Source organism: Bufo gargarizans, chromosome 1, assembly GCF_014858855.1.
Source record: "Bufo gargarizans isolate SCDJY-AF-19 chromosome 1, ASM1485885v1, whole genome shotgun sequence".
Taxonomy (NCBI): domain Eukaryota; kingdom Metazoa; phylum Chordata; class Amphibia; order Anura; family Bufonidae; genus Bufo; species Bufo gargarizans.
In genome coordinates, this window is record NC_058080.1 from 535,400,194 (window position 1) to 535,422,707 (window position 22,514).

The 22,514-nt window shown below is 46.5% G+C and overlaps 1 protein-coding gene across 2 annotated transcripts in view; it reads right to left on the reverse strand.

Moving 5' to 3' along the window:
- GCN1 (GCN1 activator of EIF2AK4) overlaps positions 1–17,805 on the reverse strand; it is a 78,666-nt gene extending 60,861 nt beyond the window's left edge. For both annotated transcript variants that reach the window (XM_044275420.1, XM_044275421.1), the window contains exons 1-9: positions 17,749–17,805; positions 11,217–11,319; positions 6,424–6,487; positions 6,213–6,344; positions 6,026–6,134; positions 5,275–5,373; positions 5,029–5,163; positions 4,544–4,612; positions 4,356–4,464 (exon numbers count right to left, since the gene is read on the reverse strand). In XM_044275420.1, coding sequence (XP_044131355.1) covers positions 4,356–4,464; positions 4,544–4,612; positions 5,029–5,163; positions 5,275–5,373; positions 6,026–6,134; positions 6,213–6,344; positions 6,424–6,487; positions 11,217–11,319; positions 17,749–17,766 — 838 coding nt within the window. In that variant the 5' untranslated portion in view covers positions 17,767–17,805. The remainder of the gene's footprint in view (positions 1–4,355; positions 4,465–4,543; positions 4,613–5,028; positions 5,164–5,274; positions 5,374–6,025; positions 6,135–6,212; positions 6,345–6,423; positions 6,488–11,216; positions 11,320–17,748) is intronic.
- Between the last annotated feature and the right edge of the window lie 4,709 nt (positions 17,806–22,514).

Below are 22,514 nucleotides of genomic sequence, written 5' to 3' on the forward strand. Positions count from 1 at the left end.
ATGAACAACCATGGTCTCCCCAGGGGGGAGGGCAGTGAAGGAACAGCCCCTGAAGCCTGGCCGGGGCAGAAGCCACATCGGAGTAAAACTGACCCCGGAGAAGCCAAAACAGAGCCGTCGAGAGAAAAATAGCCGAGAAGACGGATGACAGCCTCCAACCGCAAGGAGGAGCGGGCAACAGGGAAGCCACAGGACCGCTCAAAAGCAGAACTCCGCTACTCCGAGATGTCCGGCTCACCAATTCGCAGAAGGCGAATACCCTAACGAATCGAAAGTGGAGGTCCCTGAGACCTGGGTAATCGAGCAACCAAGAGAAGTTGGGCGACCTGCTCGAAAAGAGCGGCTAGAACCTGGTAGCAAACCAAACTGAAGCACGGAGGGTGCCAACAGGAAGGACTCAAACCAAAACGCATCCAAGAGGAGGAAAGGCAACAGGCGAGGGAACCGTAATCCCGCCAGAGCCAACGTAGACTGCGAGGGACGCTGGAGACAGCACTCTCGACCATGTGACCGCTTGCGCTGGGAAGCAATGCCACAGGTTAACTAATGGGTACACATCTAGGAACCACAAACACTCCCCAGGCGGAAGGGCCAACGAATATGGTGGATACCGTCACAACGGAAACACCAAATATACCCTCTGAACAGAGAATGGATACCACCCAGCTCGCTGCAGTAGAGAGCAATAGAGCCCGTCCAGGCCAGGTGAACAGAAAGATCTCTTCAGAGAAGAATGCCAGGCCGGCGGCAATCACCGTATCCCAAGAGAAAAACGTCAAGTCGCAGGAAGAATGGAGGCATACGTACAAGCAGCCCCATAAGCAGTGAGAAAGCCAACCCACCTACGGAAGGAGAAGGCATACACGGCCCAACAACGCACAGAGTGCCCAAGAGCGTCCGCCCACTGCGAAATAGTCAAACAGCAAGGAGGGCCAGCCACAGAGTCCCACAGAATCCACAGAAGTGCAAAGTGCAACCGGAAGGGGGGACATACACAAAGGACTAGTATGGCATGCGACGGAACGCAAGCAGTCCGCCCAGAAGAGAGGGCAATGTACTTGGCAAACATTGCGGGCAGCAAGCGTGCAAAGCCCGCCCCACAAGGGGGTGATGCCCAAGACCAGCACCTACTTCAGAGAAGTAAGACATACCATATTCCGCCCAGAAGAGGGCCATGCACATGGCCACACCGCATCCAGCAGGACGTCCACCTAGTGAAAAGTGGACATGCACAGGGTAATCCTAGCATTAAGTGAGTGTGCAATAATCCACCAAACACCGAATTTTGTGAGAGTACAACTACTCCGCCAATGAATGGGGACAAGTACAAGTCCAGCACAGCATATACAAGGACAGTTGTGAGTCCTGTGAGCGCACAAAAAGTCCACCCATGGAATGAGGGGTGGTCACGCACAAGGCCAGCACCGTATCCAATGGGAGTGCAAGCATTCCACCCATCTTAGAGGCCAGCAACGTATCTGGTGAGAGTGCAGTATGCTGCCCAGAAGGGGGAGCCATGCCCATGGCCAGTATTGCAACCAGGGAGAATGCGAGCACCCCGCCATGGATGGGGGTCAGGCACCTGGCCAGCAGCACACTGGCGAGAGAACAAATACAGTCAGTGAGAGTGTGTGTATGTTGCCTGAGGAAAGGAGACATGCCCATGGCCGGCAGCGAATCCAGTAAGAGTGCCGTACACCGCCCACGGAAGGGGGAACATGTATATGGCCGGCAGTGGATTTAGTGAGTTGCAAGCATCCCACCATGGAAGGGGGTCATGCACGCGGCCAGCAACTTACCAGCGAGAGAACGACCCCAGTCAGTGAGGGCGTATGCATGGCGCTTGAGGGACGAAGGCATGCCCAAGGCCGGCAGCGAATCCAATGAGAATGCAGCATACCGCCTATGGAAGGGGGTTATGCACATGGCCGGCTGCCCAGCACCATAACCAATGAAGTGCAGTATTCCGCCTAAGGAAGGGGGTCATGCACAAGACCGGCAGCAATCCAGTGAGTGCAGCATTCCGCCTATGGAAGGGGGTCATGCACAAGACCGGCAGCGAATCCAGTGAGTGCAGCATTCCGCCTATGGAAGGGGGTCATGCACAAGACCGGCAGCGAATCCAGTGAGTGCAGCATTCCGCCTATGGAAGGGGGTCATGCACATGGCCGGTATCAAATCCAGTGAGTGCAGCGTTTCGCCTATGGAAAGGAATCACGCACATGGCCGGCAGTGAATCCAGTGAAAGTGCAGCGTTCCCCTATGGAAGGGGGTCGTGCACCAGACTAACACCGTATCTGGTGAGAGTGCAGATTCCACCTATGGAAGGAGGACATGCACAAGACCGGCAACGAATCCAATGAGTGCAGCATTCCGCCTATGGAAGGGGGTTGTGCACATGGCCTGCAGCGAATCCAATGAGTGCAGAGTTCTCGTGCACATGGCCAACACCGTATTCGGTGAGAGTGCAGTATTCCACCTAAGCGGGGGGTCATGCACCAGGCAAGCCTGCAACCCGAGAGAGTGCAGTATCCCGCCTAGGAAGGGGTTGTCTGCACATGGCAGGCACCATAGCTGGAGGGTGACGAACTCTGCCTACAGAAAAAAAGAGAGCGCATGCACTTGGCCAGCGCTGTATCCCGGAGAGGGCAAGAACCACTTAGAAGGGAAACATGCACCAGCCGGGGAGTGCGACACAATGCCGCTCATGGAAGGAGCACGCATACAGGCGGCGCTACCGAGATAAGGCTGCAGCGTCCTGCGCAGCGCACAAGATATCCATTAGTTAACCATTTTATGCATTTCTAAATAAAAAATAGCCTCACTGAGGCAGAAAGAAGTGCCACCATACAGGTGCCCAGCATAGAAGTAGAGGGGGGAGGGGCGCCAGCCATATAGGCCCATCGGGAGCCGCCGGTACCCGAAGGGTTAACAGCCAACCAACCTGGAAGGGAGGAGGAGGCGGCGCCGTGATCCCCTGGGGGCGGGGAACCTCCAGGCGGGAAGGATTCGCGCCCGGAGAAGTTCCCGCCCCCTCAACAGAGGCCGGAAGATTGCGGCCTAGCAGGCCGTGAAGCCGGGGCCTAAATTTTCTGCGGCACCCGGCTGACCGGGGCCGCACAGGAAACCGGAGCGGACTGCCCGGACAAACCGGCCGCGGAAGCCCACCCCGCGGACCGGAAGTCAGGGGCCCGGGTGGAGCGCCGGAATGCGGCCCAGTAGGCCCGAAGCCTGGGCCAAAATTTGCGGCGCCCGGCCGACCGGAAGTCGCCGACGGCCGGCCGGAATCGTTGGAGCATCGTGCTCAGCCAGATGCCGGCCGCGGGAGTCTACCCCGCAGGCCAGAACAGTCGGGGGCCGGGTAGGAGTGCCGGAGTGCGGCCCAGCTCGGAGGTGCGGCCCAGCAGGCCGGGAAGAAGCGCCGGAGGTGCGGCCGAGCAGGCCGGGAAGTAAAAAACCCAAGCAGCACTGCCGTCAGGAAAAAGCCCCCGGTCCAGAGCAGCGCATCGGTGAGGGGATGGGGGGACCCTGAGACTGGGTGCCCGTGAGGATGCGAGCACAGCGTTCCCAGGAGGGACGCTGATAAGTGAATGCCTATTCTCAGCATTCTGCTGCTAAAACGTCCCATGAGGGCCAGAAGGGAGGAGAGGGAGCAGGAGTAGAATGTCGCCCCGCAGCACCCCAGGGGCCAGCCTAGGTCCAGCAGTGACCGAAGGGTCCAGAGGCCCAGTATGGGGGGTCAGGCACGCAGGAGACCAGGGTGGGGGGTGGGGGACGTAGGGCTGGAGAAGCCACTCTCTCACCATAGTCGTCTTCACCCTCGGTCCATTCCAGCAGGGTCGCCCCTTCAGCTACTGGCACCGTAGTGGCAGGACGCTGGAAGAGGGACTTGGCGTGCGGGCGACCCTTGCGCTGGCGGGATGTAGGGGAGCTGGGCTGCCCTGATCCACCTTGTCTTCTGTGGGGGAGGCAGCAGTGCGGATGACCGGCACTGGCGCAGCTCAACCCCGGGAGAAACAGAGAGGTCTAGTGCGTCTCTGTTGTCCCTGATGATCTGGAACAAAAAGAAAAGAAAAAAGTAAAAATCAAAATTTAAACAAGGAGAAAACAGCCCTGCAGTAGCAGGGAGTGTCTTGCCTCCTTGGACACTAAGCTAAAACTGGCAGCCTTTCTCTCCAGGCTGAGGGTATAGCTGTGGAGGAGGGGCTAACAGTTCTTACTTAGTGTCACGCCTCCTAGGGAGATGAGCTATACCCAAGGTCTTCTGTGTCCCCCAAGGAAACTGGGCGAGAAAATTCACTTATTCAACTTCCAAATGGATTTATTTATTAAGAAATAATTCCTGGTAGACTTACTTTCAATCACATTTTCAGGACTACGTAGGAGAGACTTTTGTAGCACGGGTAAGACTTGTTCTTTAAATTCATCGTGTGACAGACGTTGCAGAAGTGGGGTGCAACTCTCCTACAAGCAGAGCACATTCCAGTAAGTACCTGCCAGTGACTGACACTATGGGAAATCAACCAGTAAGAAAGTTCCTCACCTGTATATAGTTTGGCGGTTTCACCTTACTCATCAGAACCGTTTTGACGTAGAAATCTAGGAGATTACTCTGCAGGGGGAAGTAACAGAATGGCTAGTTGTAATACAGCATTGTTTCACTTACACCTGAGCTACTTCAATGGCAGACACTTTAAAGGGGTTCTCCTGGAAAGATTTGAAATGACTGTCAGCAACCTGTCCTAGAATGGGCAGGACTGGTTGCCTCCAATTGCAGAGCTGCCAAGAGGGGTTGAGACCTCACTGCACTGCTCTACAACAGATGGTAATGATGCGATCCTGCCTACGATATGTAATTATGGCTGAGCAGCCCAACAGGTCAACTCACTAATATGTGTTATATGCAAGTGCAAGAGTGTAAAGTGTAATGAGGCCTCCTCTCCCCACTAACCAGTACTGCTCACATTCAGGTAGAGGTGGCTATTTTAAATAATTCCTGAAGGACCCTTTAAAGCTCCTCGCACTTACCCTGTACTTATTCAGAGTGGCCACCTCGTTGTGCTTCACACAAAACTGGACAGCAAGGCCAAGCATGCCAGCGTATTTCTGGTTGGGTTCAAGGCTGAAAAGCGCATCCAGATATTTAGACACAAGGCCGGGATTCTGAGGAGAGGGAAAAATACATGTTAAGACTCAAGTATATTTGTCTATGAGCTGAATATGTTACGTATTACAGATATAACACATTGGTACAGGTAAATCAAAGATGGTTACCTCCTTCCATAATGTATTTATCTTCTTTGAAGAACCTAGCACGGCATGCCTGTGTGAGCCTCCTAGTACATCCATCAATAGGAATGACTGGCACTCAACCTAATAAGCGGGACAAAATACCAAAAAGTAAACAAAAATAATAAGTTTATCAGCCAGGGAAAAATGATTGAACAAGCCGAGTGTGTACAAAAGACTGGCCACTAGTACCCCCCCAAAGAGACTTTTATAATAGGGATCATGTAATATTCATGGTGTTGCCCATGAAGAAAATCAATGGGGACCGCCTACTGATATATACAAGGATGCACAAAAGGTGGGGTGCACCTAAGAAATACAATTTTCAGAAGGGCAGTGGGCGGTCACATGATCCATACTGCTGGAAAGCCCATTCTGTCAGCTAAGCCGTGGAAGTAGCCCTGAGCCAATTTAAAGAGAAACATCTAGGAGGTTGCACAGCAGATACACATAACTACAAAAAAGTTAGGTGTCAGAATATGGCGATGAAAAGAAAAAAAAACATTTTTTTCTAAGTTTTTATTTTTCTTACTCAGTATTAACACACTATACATATGTGGTATCGCCGTAATCACACTGACCATTTTACCGCATAGGATTAATGCCGTAAAAGGAGACATCTCCTTTAATGCCATTTCTGGATTCCAATTGACATCGAAATCCACAAACCATTTAACACAAAAATCGCACGCAAATTTCCATCATCATATATCTGACGCATAAGATAAATACACACCAATTTTTTCCATGTATCCCCTTCTTGCTTGTCAGGGATGGAAAATACGACCCTGGCAATGACGGAGGTCCATGACAAGGCCAAGGCTGCTGCTGAGCTGCTGCTTTTGCTGCAAGATATGAGACAATAAATGAATAACCCTGAATGCCATTCTACTAACAGTAAAGCCGCACAGCGCAGACACTACCTGGGTTCTACATTCTTGTTCCCTACTCCAGACGTCTGAAGAGACTGCAGGATGTTCTTGGCAGTAGCATCTGGCTGGGATTCCACCAGCTGTTGGATAACAGACTGAAGAGCTCGACGAGACCCTGCATCTCTGTGAAATAACAAGCATGGCATCACTCAATGACAGAGACTTGGAGAGAACTGCACTACGGCAGCCACGAAACTCTCACCTGTATCGATGCAGCGTTAGGCAGAATAACTTGGAGAGACCTTTAACGGCAGCCTCTGGCAGATCTGGAAGAAAAAAAAAACACACTTAAAACATACTGCATGAAGCAAAGTGCATCCTATACCTCTGCCAAATAGATTACAGTGTCTCAAGATAAAACACTGCCATTAAAAGGAATCTATCACCAGTGACCTCTAGCTGGTTGCATAGACACATTGTTGTGCTTTTTCATAAGTGTATAAAACATTTATATAATTATTCTAGTTATAGTGGATATTAATGGCCTATAATAGCCATGTTGGATTATATTCATATATATCTTGTGTGAACCTTCATGTAGAGTGGAATATAAGTTAATGGGGAGGTTACTACTGATCAGTGTTTATTCTTGCAGATGTGTTAGGCTGCTTTCACACTAGCGTTCGCTGGTCCGCTCGTGAGCTCCGTTTGAAGGAGCTCACGAGCGGACCCGAACGCAGCCGTCCAGCCCTGATGCAGTCTGAATGGAGGCGGATCCGCTCAGACTGCATCAGTCTGGCGGCGTTCAGCCTCCACTCCGCTCGCCTCCGCACGGACAGGCAGACAGCTGAACGCTGCTTGCAGCGTTCGGGTGTCCGCCTGGCCGTTCGGAGGCGTGCGGATCCGTGCGGATCCGTCCAGACTTTCAATGTAAGTCAATGGGGACGGATCCGTTTGAAGATGCCACAATGTGGCTCAATCTTCAAGCGGATCCGTCCCCCATTGACTTTACATTGAAAGTCTGGACGGATCCGTACTAGGCTATTTTCACACTTAGCTGTTCTATGCTAAAAATAATGCAGACGGATCCGTTCTGAACGGAGCCTCCGTCTGCATTATTATGAGCGGATCCGTTCAGAACGGATCCGCCCGAACGCTAGTGTGAAAGTAGCCTTAGTGTGAGAGGAGAAATTCTTACCTCCTCTAAGTTTATGGCTGAGATAAGATGATTCTCTATGCACATATGGTACCTATCAGTCTTATATTTAATGCCTTTTAATTAAGCAAAAGTCTATAGTAACTGTGTATTCATATAATGAGCTTTAGTTAGTTCTTATCATAAGATAATCAGTAGGACATATATCTTATTTTATATAGTTATATGTTATGAAGGACCTTGATGTATCCAGTATCTTGTTTATTTTTCTCGCTAGGAGAATATTTACTTCTAAAACACTGTTAGTAAGATTTCTTCTCATGAATGTACCAGTCTGAAAAGAGGCCTTCTTGTCTCCTTATGGATTTATGACAAGAGATAAGGGTGCTCTCTAGATGCAACTAGTGCTAATTATCTCTACAGTTTCGTATTTATTAATGAGGCAGAAAATCTGCGATATCTATATACGCGTAAAATCAACAAGACATACATACATATATATATATATATATATATATATATATATTCTTAGGAACGCATATATTCCTATTATATGATGAAGACAGTTTTGGGAATGTTAATGAGTATCTGTAAAAATGTGGTGTTTTTACTAACAATCAATTAACCGTTGGTGTAGCAGAGGAGGCACAGATATCTCTGTGAAAAAACAAAGCTCATTCATATTATTATCGGTCCCATAAATTAACTGTGTGAGAAACATTCAAAGCAGCGCCTAGAAGTCTGTCCTTAATTGGTAAGAAGTGTCAGAATTAATCGCTATAGCTTTGATTTAGGTTCCAGAGGTCATGTGTATAGAATGTGAGAGATAGTCATATTTGGATATTTAACCCTTAATAGAATGATACTAATAGCTTAGGTAATAATGTCACTTAGGGCTAAATGAGTAACATTACACCAAATGCAGAAGTGCATTTTGGGTAATACAATGACATCACAGACCTAATCATATGTACACGCCTAACCGACAATGATTGGAAAACTCCAAGCTAGGAAGGTGTGCTTAACTGATAAGTTTTTGATCATAAAGCACACACACTTGAGGAAAGGGACCACCAACAAGAAAAAAAGAGAAAACACAGAAAACCCAGGAGAAAGATCCTAATGACCAGATTGTACCTTAGAGCTGACTTCCCTTAGTCCCTGCACACCATCTGTACTCTCGGTAATGTATAACTTTGGTGTAGTATTGATATAAATTAATCAGCCTGATATTTAGCAAACTCCCCGCTGTTGGCGGATGTATAGTTGTTAAAAGTGCTACATCAATATTGTCACTACTCAGTAACTATGCATATTACTGAATAAAAGACCTAAATATTGATTTCAGAGATAACTCTCTGATTGGAATAACTTCATTCCATAGTCAATACCAGGATTGATAATTTATATTGCTACCCCATTATCCAAGATTTGCCATAGTTGGGTGCAGAGCAAGGGTTCGTATTTTTTATTAACATTATTAAGTTTTTATATCTAAAAATTGTGGTTTAGATGGATTGTATTATTTTCTTCTGTCTGAGAGGTACTGTGTATACGCTGGTATTTGTGTTGGTGGCAAATTTTGGGTACTGAATATCACTGTGTATTATTTAAGATTTTTCGTTTCACATTGATTTATCTTTCTATTTTAAATTATTGTATAATAAATCATTTCTAAATTTTTGCATTGATGCTTGTAACTTGTTTTACTGATTGCACAATATAATTAAATAACCGATCAAACTCTTTTTGAGGTGTTTATATGTCCACCTCGAGGATCTATATCCTTTAAAAAAAAAATCTTTTTTGATCATTTATTTTATATAAAGCAATTTGCTTTATATTCCCGACAACATAGCTGCGCTTCACCAGATTAAACCGCTGTTTTCTTTTGTTCATTCGAGGCTCAGTTCCCAATAAGTAAAAATTAGGTCTTTGGTGCAATGAGGATGTCACCATTGCTCCTGTTGCACCCAAGCTCCACTCCTTTCTTTGGCCAGCCCCTCCTTCACTGCTCTGGCGAGGATCGGGGGAGCTGGATGCAGTGTGCGGAAGCCTCTGTACTCAGGAGTGGTACAGTGCTGCCGCACACTAGTTCCTTTGGAGAACCTGTCTGTGGAAGGGCTCTATAGGAGCATAGTGTAATTCTAATAGACTCCAAAGCTCATGCTATAGTCCTCTAGGGGAACTATTAAAATATGTAAAAAAAAAAAATGAAAAGTTTAAAAAATATATAAAAAAAAAATACAAAAATTCAAATCAGCCCCTTTTACCCAAAATTAAAAAAAAAATAAAATAACATCATGAGAAATGCTGAGTGCGAAACTCCCATACTATTAAAATATAAAAATATTTATCCCATGCGGCTGTGATGGAAATGGTTTGAACTGTGGTCAAGCTGTGTACGCCCACAGTTAGGCCTCTCGCACACAAACATTTTTTTTTCCCCCATTTACGTTCCATTTTCTGCGTTCCCTATACGGAACCATTGATTTCAATGGATCCGCAAAAAAAAAATTAAGGTACGCCGTATGCCTTCCGTTTCCGTATTTCTGTTCAAAGATAGAACATGTCCTAATATTGTCCGCATAACGGACAAGGATAGTAATGTTCTATCAGGGGCCAGCTGTTCCGTTCCGCAAAAGACGGAATGCACACAGACGTCATCCGTATTTTTTGCGGATGGCAAAATACTGAAAAAGCCATACGGTCGTGTGCAAGAGGCCGTACCTTAAGACCAGATAGATCTTTCTGTCTTTCATATGATGTTGCTAAAGAATGCTAAACTTGAGATAAGATAATGCAGAAGCTTAACTACTAAGATGCCGTTAGTATGGTCAGGAAGTATTGCCTTATATGAATAACTAATCTAATTAGTAATTTCGATTTCCACTCCCTTGGCGGTGTGCCTCTTTTGTCCTGCTAACCTATAAGACTGTATGTTTTGATAATAAAGTTGGGAAATTGCTTGAGACCATAGCAGGTCTTGTGCGTTTCTCCTGAGCTTGTATATACTTTTATCTAATCAGGAGCTCTGCTGGGACGTTAGAAGAGCGTGGACTGCGTTCACACAGCAAACAGCGAAATGGGGGGAGGGTTGAGTCATAACGGTCAATTCACTGTTTTTTGGTTGTAATGAAAAGTGATCAAAAATTCATGCACAGCCCAGTGGTATCAATGAAAAGTACAGATCGTCCTGCAAAAAAAGGAACCCTCACACCGCTCAGTACACATAAAAGTAAAAAATGGGGTCAGAATATGGCAATTGTTTTTTTCCAAATTATTTTTTTAGTCATAAAATGTAAGAAAAACTATACATATGTGGTATCGCTGTAATCATAATGAACTGGAGAATAAAAGTAACCAGTCAGTTCCAGCCACTTTTTTTTTTTTATTCCACCTTCCCACCACATTGTATGCAAATGTAAAGGATGCCATTAGAAAGCACATTTTGTCCCACACAAACAAGTCCTTATATGGCTATGTGAATGAAAAAAAAAAAAAAAAAAGTTATGGCTCTGGGAGAGCTGGGAGTAAAAATGTGAAAGCAAAAGAAAACGAAAATCTCCCGGTTTTGAAAGGGTTAATCAGGTGAACCAATGATAGGTGTCTATGGAAACCGTTTGATAGGGTGGTCGCTGGTGGCAGATTCCCTTTAACCGGGTATAATTTGTATCTCATCATGATCAGGCCCGGCCGTGGGATTTATTTGTATGGTCAAATGTGGAAGACTTGGCTGATCAGACAACTAGGTCCAATATTTTATCCCACGACAGCGGAGCGCTGGATTTCACCCCCGTCCATACAGTGTCACACATGGACGCTGTGGCATAGAAATAAGGGGAGGGTAACATTTTGGCAGCATTAGTAGGCAGAGCTGCTACTTGGATGATACCCACCTTTAGAAGAAATACATAGTTTCAATTCATTCAAAATCTCTTTCCGTTCCTTCACACTTGAGGTTGTGACCTTTGATGCAAATTTCTTCAGGGTGTCCTGTACCTAGAACAAGCAGTACATTCTCAGCCAAGCAGAGGGGCGAAGAGACAGAGGCCCAAGTGCCTACATTAAAGGGGACCTGTCTCTTTTATTAACTACTTGCATTTCCCATGCAATAACTTTTGGAGCATTTTTTTCATACAACTCTATGTTGTGCCATTCCTCTATTATGTCTTCTAGACGTTTATGAATTATCTGGCACTGGCAGCACAGACTGGACTAGTGCCACAGTATACAGGGACCGCCACCCCCAAACTGGTAACTCCCAGTTAGACCTTTAGGCAAGGGCTATATACTAGTCACAGATAGGATCACAGAATAGCGGTGATCCCATAGAAATGAATGGGTTCGCAGCACAGGTCACTTGCACTGCGATACCATTCATTTCTATGGGATGATAGATACTGTGTGACCATGGCCACAACCAGTATAGCCCTAGCCTAATTGTAGGCGGCTAGCAATTCATTCATAACTTCTAGAAGGAGTAATAGAGGAAGGCTGCGCCAATGTCATGAGAAAACATGTTCCAGAATTGCATGGGGAAGGCAAGTAGTGGCTAAAACAGACATGTCAGGAGAGGAGACAGCAATTATAATCAGTAAGATAAATGTACAAAGAAAATTATTACGGTACCGTATATATTATTAACCCTTTCATTGCAATGCATACGAGTGTATTACTGGTATAAAATAACATTTACAGACTTTCATCAAACGCTCTGACATGGTTTTTTCTTGGTCAGTTTCTATATGAACCTGACAAATAATAGTGGCATGCATCACGTGGATGCAGAGTTACTCTCATCTAGGTGCATTGCTTCTAGGGGAGAACACCTTCTGATAAGGCTTCTTTCACACTCGCGTTTTGGGCGGATCCGTCATGGATCTGCAAAAACGGATCCGTTACAAAAATACAACCGCATGCATCAGTCACGTTTGTATTATCTGTAACATAGCCAAGACTAATCAGTCAGGAGCTCCATTGAAAGTCAACGGGAGACGGATCCGTTTTCTATTGTCTTACATTGTGTGCCAGGACGTTTGGCTCAGTTTTGGTGTCCGCCTCCAGAGCGGAATGGAGACTGATCGGTGGCAAACTGATGCATTCTGAGCGGATCCTTTTCCATTCAGAATGCATTAGGGCAAAACTGATCCGTTTTGGACCGCTTGTGAGAGCCCATGACTGACCTCAGAAATGGAAAGCCAAAACGCCAGTGTGAAAGTAGCCTTAGCTGTTGCATGGTGCTCCAACAGGTGACACATGCAGGGTTCATGGATCCATACAGGTATATAAAGCTTTCTTCAGAAGAACAGTGGATCCAATGTGCCACCAGGTACATGAGGGCGTGCAGATTAATGCAAGATAGAAGGGAAAATACAGTCTAATATAGAAACAACCTCCTGCAATAAGGGAGCCGGCGCAGCAAGAACACCCTTCTGTTTAATGGCAGTGCTTCAGAGATTAGTGCTTGCCAAGTGACACTTTAAGGGCATCTCAAAGTTACGCTCGGACTACAAGTAAGACTTTTTATAGCACAGCTGGAATATTAAATGTGGGAGATTTATCAAAACTGGTGTGAAGGAAAACTGTCTTAGTTGGCAATAGCAACCAATCAGATTCCACCTTTCATTTTTCAAAGCTCATTTGGAAAAAGAAAGGTGGAATCTGATTGGCTGCTATGGACAACTAACCCAGTTTTCCTGTACACCAGTTTGATAAATCTCTCCCTATTTCTTTTAGACTGTACTACTAGGAACATTTTGTATCTTCTAATATGCCATATGAAGGTTTAATCTTCCCATAGAAATCAATGGAAATAACACAAACATGTTACATTGATATTATGAATCTTCAAAATAGAGGAAATTACAGGTAAAAATGGAGGGAAACAGAATTCAGGAAAACAGCTGAAACAATTTTAATAGAATCAGGCTTCTTCAGTCCGCTATCATATGGCTGTGTGTGTCAGCATATGCTGCTAAGGGGCCACTTTATAGGAGTGTGAAAAATGACCTGGCTTCTATACAGTGCTGTAATAGTGAGGTGTTTCGGTTGTTCCATTCATTTCTGAGAGGGTTCCAGAGATAGATGAGTACAATGCTTGGCCATCTCCAGAACTCCCACAGTAATGAATAGAGCGACTTCAGGGTGGCTACAGGGGGTATGGGGCCCCCCGTTCTCGTGATCGGTGGGGGTCCCAGAGGTAGGACCCCCATGATCTGATAGTCATCCCCTTTTCTTTGGATAGGGGATAACTTCTAACACTGGAATACCCCTTTAAGGAGTAGGCCATAAGGCCTCTTTTCACAGGCCAAGCATTAGCCAGATAATTATTAACAAGTGTTTATAGGAATGCTTGTTATCGATTATCTGGCGGTGTAAAGGTGCCACCGATTACCCAATAAATGAGCGATTCGCTCGTTCTTCCGATAATCGCACCTTTCATGTGGGCACCAAAATGGTTGTCTGCCAGCAGCAGATCCTGCTGTCTAAACATGTTCTGCTGCCGGCAAGCAATGATTATGTATGCGGACGAGTGATAGCATAGTGATCACTCCTTCCCATACTGTGGAGGAGATCTCTGCATGTAACAGTAGCATTCTCCTTCACTGATGAGCAGGTGATTTGCAGGAAGGAACACTTCCTTCCCGACAATCACCTGCTAAATATATCAGTGTAAGGCTACTTTCACACTAGCGTTCGATCGGATCCGTTCTGAACGGATCCGATCATATTAATGCAGACGGAGGCTCCGTTCAGTACGGATCCGTCTGCATTAATAACTTAGAAAAAATTCTAAGTGTGAAAGTAGCCTGAGCGGATCCGTTCAGGCTTTCAATGTAAAGTCAATGGGGGACGGATCCGCTTGAAGATTGAGCCATATGGTGACATCTTCAAGCGGATCCGTTCCCATTGACTTACATTGTAAGTCTAAACGGATCCGCTCGCCTCCGCACGGCCAGGCGGACACCCGAACGCTGCAAGCAGCGTTCAGCTGTCCGCCTGTCCGTGCGGAGGCGAGCGGAGCGGAGGCTGAACAGACTGATGCAGTCTGAGCGGATCCGCTCCATTCAGACTGCATCAGGGCTGGACGGAGGCGTTCGGGTCCGCTCGTGAGCTCCTTCAAACGGAGCTCACGAGCGGACCAGCGAACGCTAGTGTGAAAGGAGCCTAAGGCCTCTTGCACACGACAGTTTATTTTCACGGTCCGCAAAAACGGGGTCCGTAACCGTTTTTTCGTCCGTCAAAAAAATCGGACAGGTCATATTTTTTTGATGGGAGGCCGCACACTGGCCACCAATGTTGTTACTGCTATAGAGGGAGGGGGGGCCGATGGGGGGCGCACACTGTGCCACCAACGATTTATTACAATAGAGGGAGGAAGGGGGGGGCCCCGATGGGGGGCGCACACTGTGCCACCAACGATTTATTACAATAGAGGGAGGAAGGGGGGGGGGGCCCGATGGGGGGCGCACACTGGCCACCAAGCTATTATTACAATAGAGGGAGGGGGGGCCGCACTGGCCACCAATGATATTCAAACTGGGGAGGGGAGGGGGTCTGCCCCCTGCTGCCTGGCAGCCCTGATCTCTTACAGGGGGATATGATAGTACAATTAACCCCTTCAGGTGCCGCAGTCTTGTACACAGTTTGTAGTGTATTCTAACTAGAAGCGTCCCCATCACCATGGGAACGCCTCTGTGTTAGAATATACTGTCGGATATGAGTTTTCACGAAGTGAAAACTTAGATCTGAAAAAGCTTTTATGCAGACGGATCTTCAGATCCGTCTGTATGAAAGCAACCTACGGACACGGATGCCAATCTTGTGTGCATCCGTGTTCTTTCACGGACCCATTGACTTGAATGGGTCCGTGAACCGTTGTCCGTCCAAAAAATCGGACAGGTCATATTTTTTGGACGAACAGGATACACGGATCACGGCCTCGGGTGCAAAACGGTGCATTTTCCGATTTTTCCACGGACCCATTGAAAGTCAATGGGTCCGCGAAAAAAAACGCCACAACGGCCACGGATGCACACAACGGTCGTGTGCATGAGGCCTAAGGCTACATTCACATGACTGTATGTGTTTTGCGGTGCGCAAATTGTGGATGCACAAAAAATAAAATAAAACCAATGACGTCGGTAAGGCATCCGTTAGTTTTTTTTTCAGATCCATTGTAACAATGCCTAGCCTATTCTTGTCCGCAAAACGGACAAGAATAGGACATGTTTTTTTGCAGGGCTACAGAACAGACATACGGATGCAGATAGCACACCGTGTGCTGTCGCATTTTTTTGCGGACCCATTGAAATGAATAGGTCTGCATCCTATCCACAAAAAAAAACAAAAAAAAAAAAAAAACGAATGTGCACGGAAACAAAATATGGTCCTGTGAATGTAGCCCAAAGGAGCCTTTATTCACACGTCAGCGATTTCCATCAGTGTGTAGGCTACAGAGATACGGTATAATGGAAAAATCTGCTCCTGTTCTCGGTGTGCTGCACAGTATTCATCTGGAATCCACGTCACTTCCGGTAGTGACGTGGGAGGTGTGTCACTCACCTCGGCTCCTCATTGGCTCTGCGGGGGGTTTGGTAGCGCAGGCGTGGAGGATTCAGCCGTAGCGTGAACGCGCCGAAGGTAGCAGAAAATTATGGGCCACTGCGCATGCGCGAAAAAGACGGCCGAACGTAGCAGAAAATTCCGGCTTCGCGCATGCACAGTGGGCCGGAATTTTCTGCTACCTTCGGCTCCTACTGCGCCTGCGCCGAGCCGTCTTATTTAGCAAGCAGAAGATTCCGGTCTACTGCGCATGCACGAAGACGGAATTTTCTGCTACCTTCGGCCCCTACTGCGCCCAGGACCAATAAGATTTGAACTACTCTAGGCGTGCATGCGCCGTGGCCTGTCATTTTAACCTCAGTGCAGCAAGCGCATGGACATGTAAAAATTTGCGAGCCATTTAACTGACTCGGCGCTACTGCGCCTGGTCGTCTTTTTCGCGCATGCGCAGCGCCGAGTCAGTTAAATGGCTCGCAAATTTTTACATGTCCATGCGCAAGCGCGAGTATAACAGGCTCGCTTGCTGCACTGAGGTTAAAATGACAGGCCACGGCGCATGCACGCCTAGAGTAGTTCAAATCTCATTGGTCCTGGGCGCAGGCGGAGCCGAAGGTAGCAGAAAATTCCGGCTTCGTGCATGCGCAGTAGACCGGAATCTTCTGCTACCTTCTGCTTGCTAAACAAGACGGCTCGGAGCAGGCGGAGCCGAAGGTAGCAGAAAATTCCGGCTTCGTGCATGCGCAGTAGACCGGAATCTTCTGCTCGTTCAGCCGTCTTTCGCACATGCGCAGTGGCCCGGAATTTTCTGCTACCTTCGGCGCGTTCACGCTACGGCTGAATCCTCCGCGCCTGCGCTACCAAACCCCCGGCAGAGCCAATGAGGAGCCGAGGTGAGTGACACACCTCCCACGTCACTACCGGAAGTGACGTGGGTAGCAGAAAATTCCGGAACACCGGCACTAGGGCAGAGTCAGGCACCTATATGATAGTCAGCAGATTGGGCCCACATTCATTTAAAGGGGTTTTCCCATTATAAGCACTTATTCCCTGATCCACAGGGGCCCCAGCGATTGTAATCGGCTATCTCCAGCAGTCCCATAGAGCAGGGTTTCCTCAACTCAAGTCCTAAGGGACCACCTGCCGGTCATGTTTTCAAGATCTCCTTAGTATTGAGCAGGTGATATAATTAGTGTCAGTGCATCAGGACTTACCACAGGTATTCATTCTGTGGGATACACTCAAATCCTGACCGGTAGGTGGGCCCTGAGGACTGGAGTTGAGGAACACTGCCATAGAGCTCAATGGAGCTGCAAACACAAGTGTGTCCATTTTCAGTAAAAGGAAGGGGCCCCTGCTGATCACCTAGGTATCCCCTCTCCTGTGGACAGGTTCTTATAGTGGGACATCCCCTTTAACGTGTGTGGATGGCCTTAAAGCCACCAGATTGTAACAACCCCTCAGTATTGTGTAAGGCTACCTGCACACGCCGCTGTCCAATTCTTTGGAAAGAAGCGATCTGCAGAAAGTCTGCATCAAATCCAGGTATGGGGGTACCAGTTCTCTTAGCAGTGGGGGGCCTATGCAGAGGAGGTAACTTTTAACAAACGGAATACCACAGGATGGGTGATCAATAACAGAAGGGGGGAGGGCTCCTGATTCGTCAGCAGCTTCAGAACTGCGCCCATCACTGGCAGCTCTAGAAAAACCGCAGGCGCGACCCGTATGGTAGGGCAGAGCTCACACGGGGCCTCATTCTCATGCACGTCTTCAGAGACCTGCACACTACAGCCATTACACAACGGGCATCTACCAGAGAGGAACATCAAGTCACACATCAATCATCCCATCCAATGCCACACCAACCTGCGTGTCCGGCGCCATCTTACCGGCCCTGCTGACCCAGGAAGCACTACCAGCGCGCTTCCGCCATGTAGTTCCAGGATGAGGCGCCTGCCCGGGACGTCACTTCCGGTACAGCTGGCTGGTGTTCTGCCAGATTTCTGTATACGTCTGTGCAGTACATTCTGTACGACCAGGCCATGCACTCTCTTCCGGATACACGATGCATTATTCCTGGAAAATATCAGGGAGATAAGGGCTGGCCCAAGCTGTAGTTTCCTCTAACTTCTTGGCTTGAAATTCCGTCTTAGCAGGTCAGAGGAACAGCATGACGTCTCAGCACAGCAATAAGACACAGCTGTAGTTTCCTTCTAAGGTGTCAGGCTTTTTTTTCGTAATTCTCTCTCAAACACATGCATCGCCAGATCAGCTGAGCATGCATGTATGTCTTCTGAATTGGAGAGAAAGCCAATGATGGCCAGGGTCTCCATCCGAGCTCCCCATTATGTTGTCAGGTGTCTGCCACCGCCGTAGACATTAGATGATGAATCGCACCAATATTGGCAGAACCTGTCACTTATCATGTATGTCACTACAGATCCGGTACTCCCAGGGTCAGCAATCTGACACTTTTTTGAAACTACAACTCCCAGTATACCCTGTTCAGTTATGTGAATTTTGAGTACAGTTGAGCAAGTGCAGTCAGTGCACCTGCTGGGAGTTGTGGACTCCTGCCCCGCTGTTACCCTTACAATCACTTTCACTGCAGTAAATGCAGATTAGGCAAACAAGGCTGCAACCATAAAATACAGTGTGATGGAATATCATCAAATATATTGCATTCTGTATGAATCTAGAAAGGTTCAGACCAGATGTTACCAAATTGTTGTGAAACCAGATATCTAATACAGGTGAAACTGGAAAAATTTGAATATCGTGCAAATGTCCATTTATTTCAGTAATGCAACTTAAAAGGAATTGCATTAATGCAGCTTAAAATATTTTTTTTTTTTTAAAAGGTTGAATGTTCTAGGCTCAAAGTGTCACACTCTAGTCAGCTAATTAGTCCATACCCCTGAGCAAAGGGGACCTCAAAATTGTGACTTTGGGGTTTCATAAGCTATAAGCCATAATCATCCAAATTATAACAAATAAAGGCTTGAAATATCTCGCTTTGCATGTGATGAGTCTCTCATATGTTAGTTTCACCTTCTAAGTTGCATTACTGAAATAAATGAACTTTGCACGATATTCAAATTTTTCAAGTTTCACCTGTAGATTGTCCTCATGTGCCCATCAATGACCCGGTCAGGCATCTTACAATGTAATGTACTCCCCTCCCTGACCTCTAGTTTCTATTCCCTGTACAGGTCCTTCTAAAAAAATTAGCATATTGTGATAAAGTTCATTATTTTCTGTAATGTACTGATAAACATTAGACTTTCATATATTTTAGATTCATTACACACCAACTGAAGTAGTTCAAGCCTTTTATTGTTTTAATATTGATGATTTTGGCATACAGCTCATGAAAACCCAAAATTCCTATCTAAAAAATTTTGCATATTATGAAAAGGTTCTCTAAACGAGCTATTAACCTAATCATCTGAATCAACTAATTAACTCTAAACACCTGCAAAAGATTCCTGAGGCTTTTAAAAACTCCCAGCCTGGTTCATTACTCAAAACCGCAATCATGGGTAAGACTGTCGACCTGACTGCTGTCCAGAAGGCCATCATTGACACCCTCAAGCAAGAGGGTAAGACACAGAAAGAAATTTCTGAACGAATAGGCTGTTCCCAGAGTGCTGTATCAAGGCACCTCAGTGGGAAGTCTGTGGGAAGGAAAAAAAGTGTGGCAGAAAACGTTGCACAACGAGAAGAGGTGACCGGACCCTGAGGAAGATTGTGGAGAAGGACCGATTCCAGACCTTGGGGGACCTGCGGAAGCAGTGGACCTGAGTCTGGAGTAGAAACATCCAGAGCCACCGTGTACAGGCGTGTGCAGGAAATGGGCTACAGGTGCCGCATTCCCCAGGTCAAGCCACTTTTGAACCAGAAACAGCGGCAGAAGCGCCTGACCTGGGCTACAGAGAAGCAGCACTGGACTGTTGCATGTCATTCGGAAATCAAGGTGCCAGAGTCTGGAGGAAGACTGGGGAGAGGGAAATGCCAAAATGCCTGAAGTCCAGTGTCAAGTACCCACAGTCAGTGATGGTCTGGGGTGCCATGTCAGCTGCTGGTGTTGGTCCACTGTGTTTTATCAAGGGCAGAGTCAATGTAGCTAGCTATCAGGAGATTTTGGAGCACTTCATGCTTCCATCTGCTGCAAAAGCTTTATGGAGATGAAGATTTCATTTTTCAGCACGACCTGGCACCTGCTCACAGTGCCAAGACCACTGGTAAATGGTTTACAGACCATGGTATTACTGTGCTCAATTGGCCTGCCAACTCTCCTGACCTGAACCCCATAGAGAATCTGTGGGATATTGGGAAGAGAAAGTTGAGAGACGCAAGACCCAACACTCTGGATGAGCTTAAGGCCGCTATCGAAGCATCCTGGGCCTCCATAACACCTCAGCAGTGCCACAGGCTGATTGCCTCCATGCCACGCCGCATTGAAGCAGTCATTTCTGCAAAAGGATTCCCGACCAAGTATTGAGTGCATAACTGAACATAATTATTTGAAGGTTGACTTTTTTTGTATTAAAAACACTTTCCTTTTATTGGTCGGATGAAATATGCTAATTTTTTTAGATAGGACATTTGGGTTTTAATGAGCTGTATGCCAAAATCATCAATATTAAAACAAGAAAAGGCTTGAACTACTTCAGTTGGTGTGTAATGAATCTAAAATATATGAAAGTCTGATGTTTATCAGTACATTACAGAAAATAATGAACTTTATCACAATATGCTAATTTTTGGAGAAGGACCTGTATATCATAGATCAGGGGTGCACAACCTTTTCTGGTTGGGGGCCACATTGTCAGCCTAAACCAATTCCAAGGGCCGAAAAAAAAATTAAAGAGGTACTTCTAACGGAAATACTATATTTTTGGCATATTGAACATAGAGTATATATCATAAATGTCTAGTTACACTTCTAGTACTCCCATCTAATAGGAGAATACATGAAAAATACACTTGGGCAGCCACAGGACATAGAAATACATAGTTACCAGGGGGCCGCAGGTTGTGCACCCCTGTCATAGATTCTAAGCTCACATGGACAGGGCAGTTTCATCTGCCTCTAACACCCTTAGGGTACATTCACACGACCGTGTGTAATCCTTTACGTTTTGCGGTCCTCAAATAACAGAACTGTGTGTCTGCATTTTGGGTACAGATGACTTCCGTTTGTGTTCTGTTTTTTAGTCTACAAACAAAACGGAAGGAAAAAAGAAAAAAAAATTTAGGCCTTCAAAAATACGGAAACCACAATTTGCGGATCCATTGACTTGAAGGGGCGGCGGACAGATCTCTGCGGACAATAGTAGTACAAGCTTCATATTTTTGCGGACAACATAATGAACGTTGTCCGCATGTTTTATTCACCCATAGAAATTAATGGATTCGCATCTATTCCACAAAATGCGTATATTATACGGTCGTGTGAATGTACCGCATGATGACACTTATAGGCCATACATGCTCCTCTGGAATTCTGGAAAGAAAGGGATGCAAATGAGCTCTTAAAGGGAACCTGTCACCGGGAGTTTGGGTATAGAGCTGAGGACATGGGTTGCTAGATGGCCGCTAGCACATGAGCAATATTTATTCCCCATAGCTCTGTGTGCTTTTATTGTGTAAAAAAAACCCGATTTGATACATATGCAAATTACCCTGAGATGAGTCCTGTCCGAGATGAGTCAGGGACAAGACTCATACAGTCCTGATCAAAAGTTTAAGACTACTTGAAAAATTCCAAAAAATCATATTTAGCATGGCTGGGTCTTAACAAGGTTCCAAGTAGAGCTTCAACATGCAACAAGAAGAAATGGGAGTGAGATAAAAAAAAATTGAGCATTCAATTTAATGAAAACAACAAATAAACTGAAACAGGCTGGACCACACCTCCAAAAAAAAAACTAAACTCCCCCAAAACAGAAATCCAACTTCCAAACATGAACTCAGTAATGAGAAGCTCCGCCGTTATTGTTTGTTCGGCATCAGCATTCCGAAAATTCGTTTCGGCATGCTTGATGCAAGTGTTTCCATGAAGTGAGTGGGAACATTTCTCCAAGTGGGGAAGACGGCCGCACGAAGGCCATCTACTGTCTGGAACCGTTTTCCATTTTTGTAAACTTCCCTTGCCATCCATCCCCAAAGGTTCTCAATTGGATTTAGATCAGGGGAACACGCAGGATGGGCTAAAAGAGTGATGTTATTCTCCTGGAAGAAGTCCCTTGTCCTGCGGGCATTGTGTACTGTAGCGTTGTCCTGTTGATAAACCCAGTTGTTACCACACAGACGAGGGCCCTCAGTCATGAGGAATGCTCTCTGCAACATCTGGACATAGCCAGCGGCCGTTTAACGCCCCTGCACTTCCTGAAGCTCCATTGTTCCACTGAAGGAAAAAGCACCCCAGACCATTATGGCGTCCCCTCCACTGTGGCACGTAGAAAACATCTCAGGTGGGATCTGCTTGTCATGCCATCAGGACCATCAAGGTTAAAGTTTTTCTCATCAGAGAATAAAACTTTCTTCCACCTTGAATGTCCCATGTTTGGTGCTCTCTTGCACAGTCCAAACGAGCAGTTATGTGGTGTTCAAGGAGACGAGGTCTT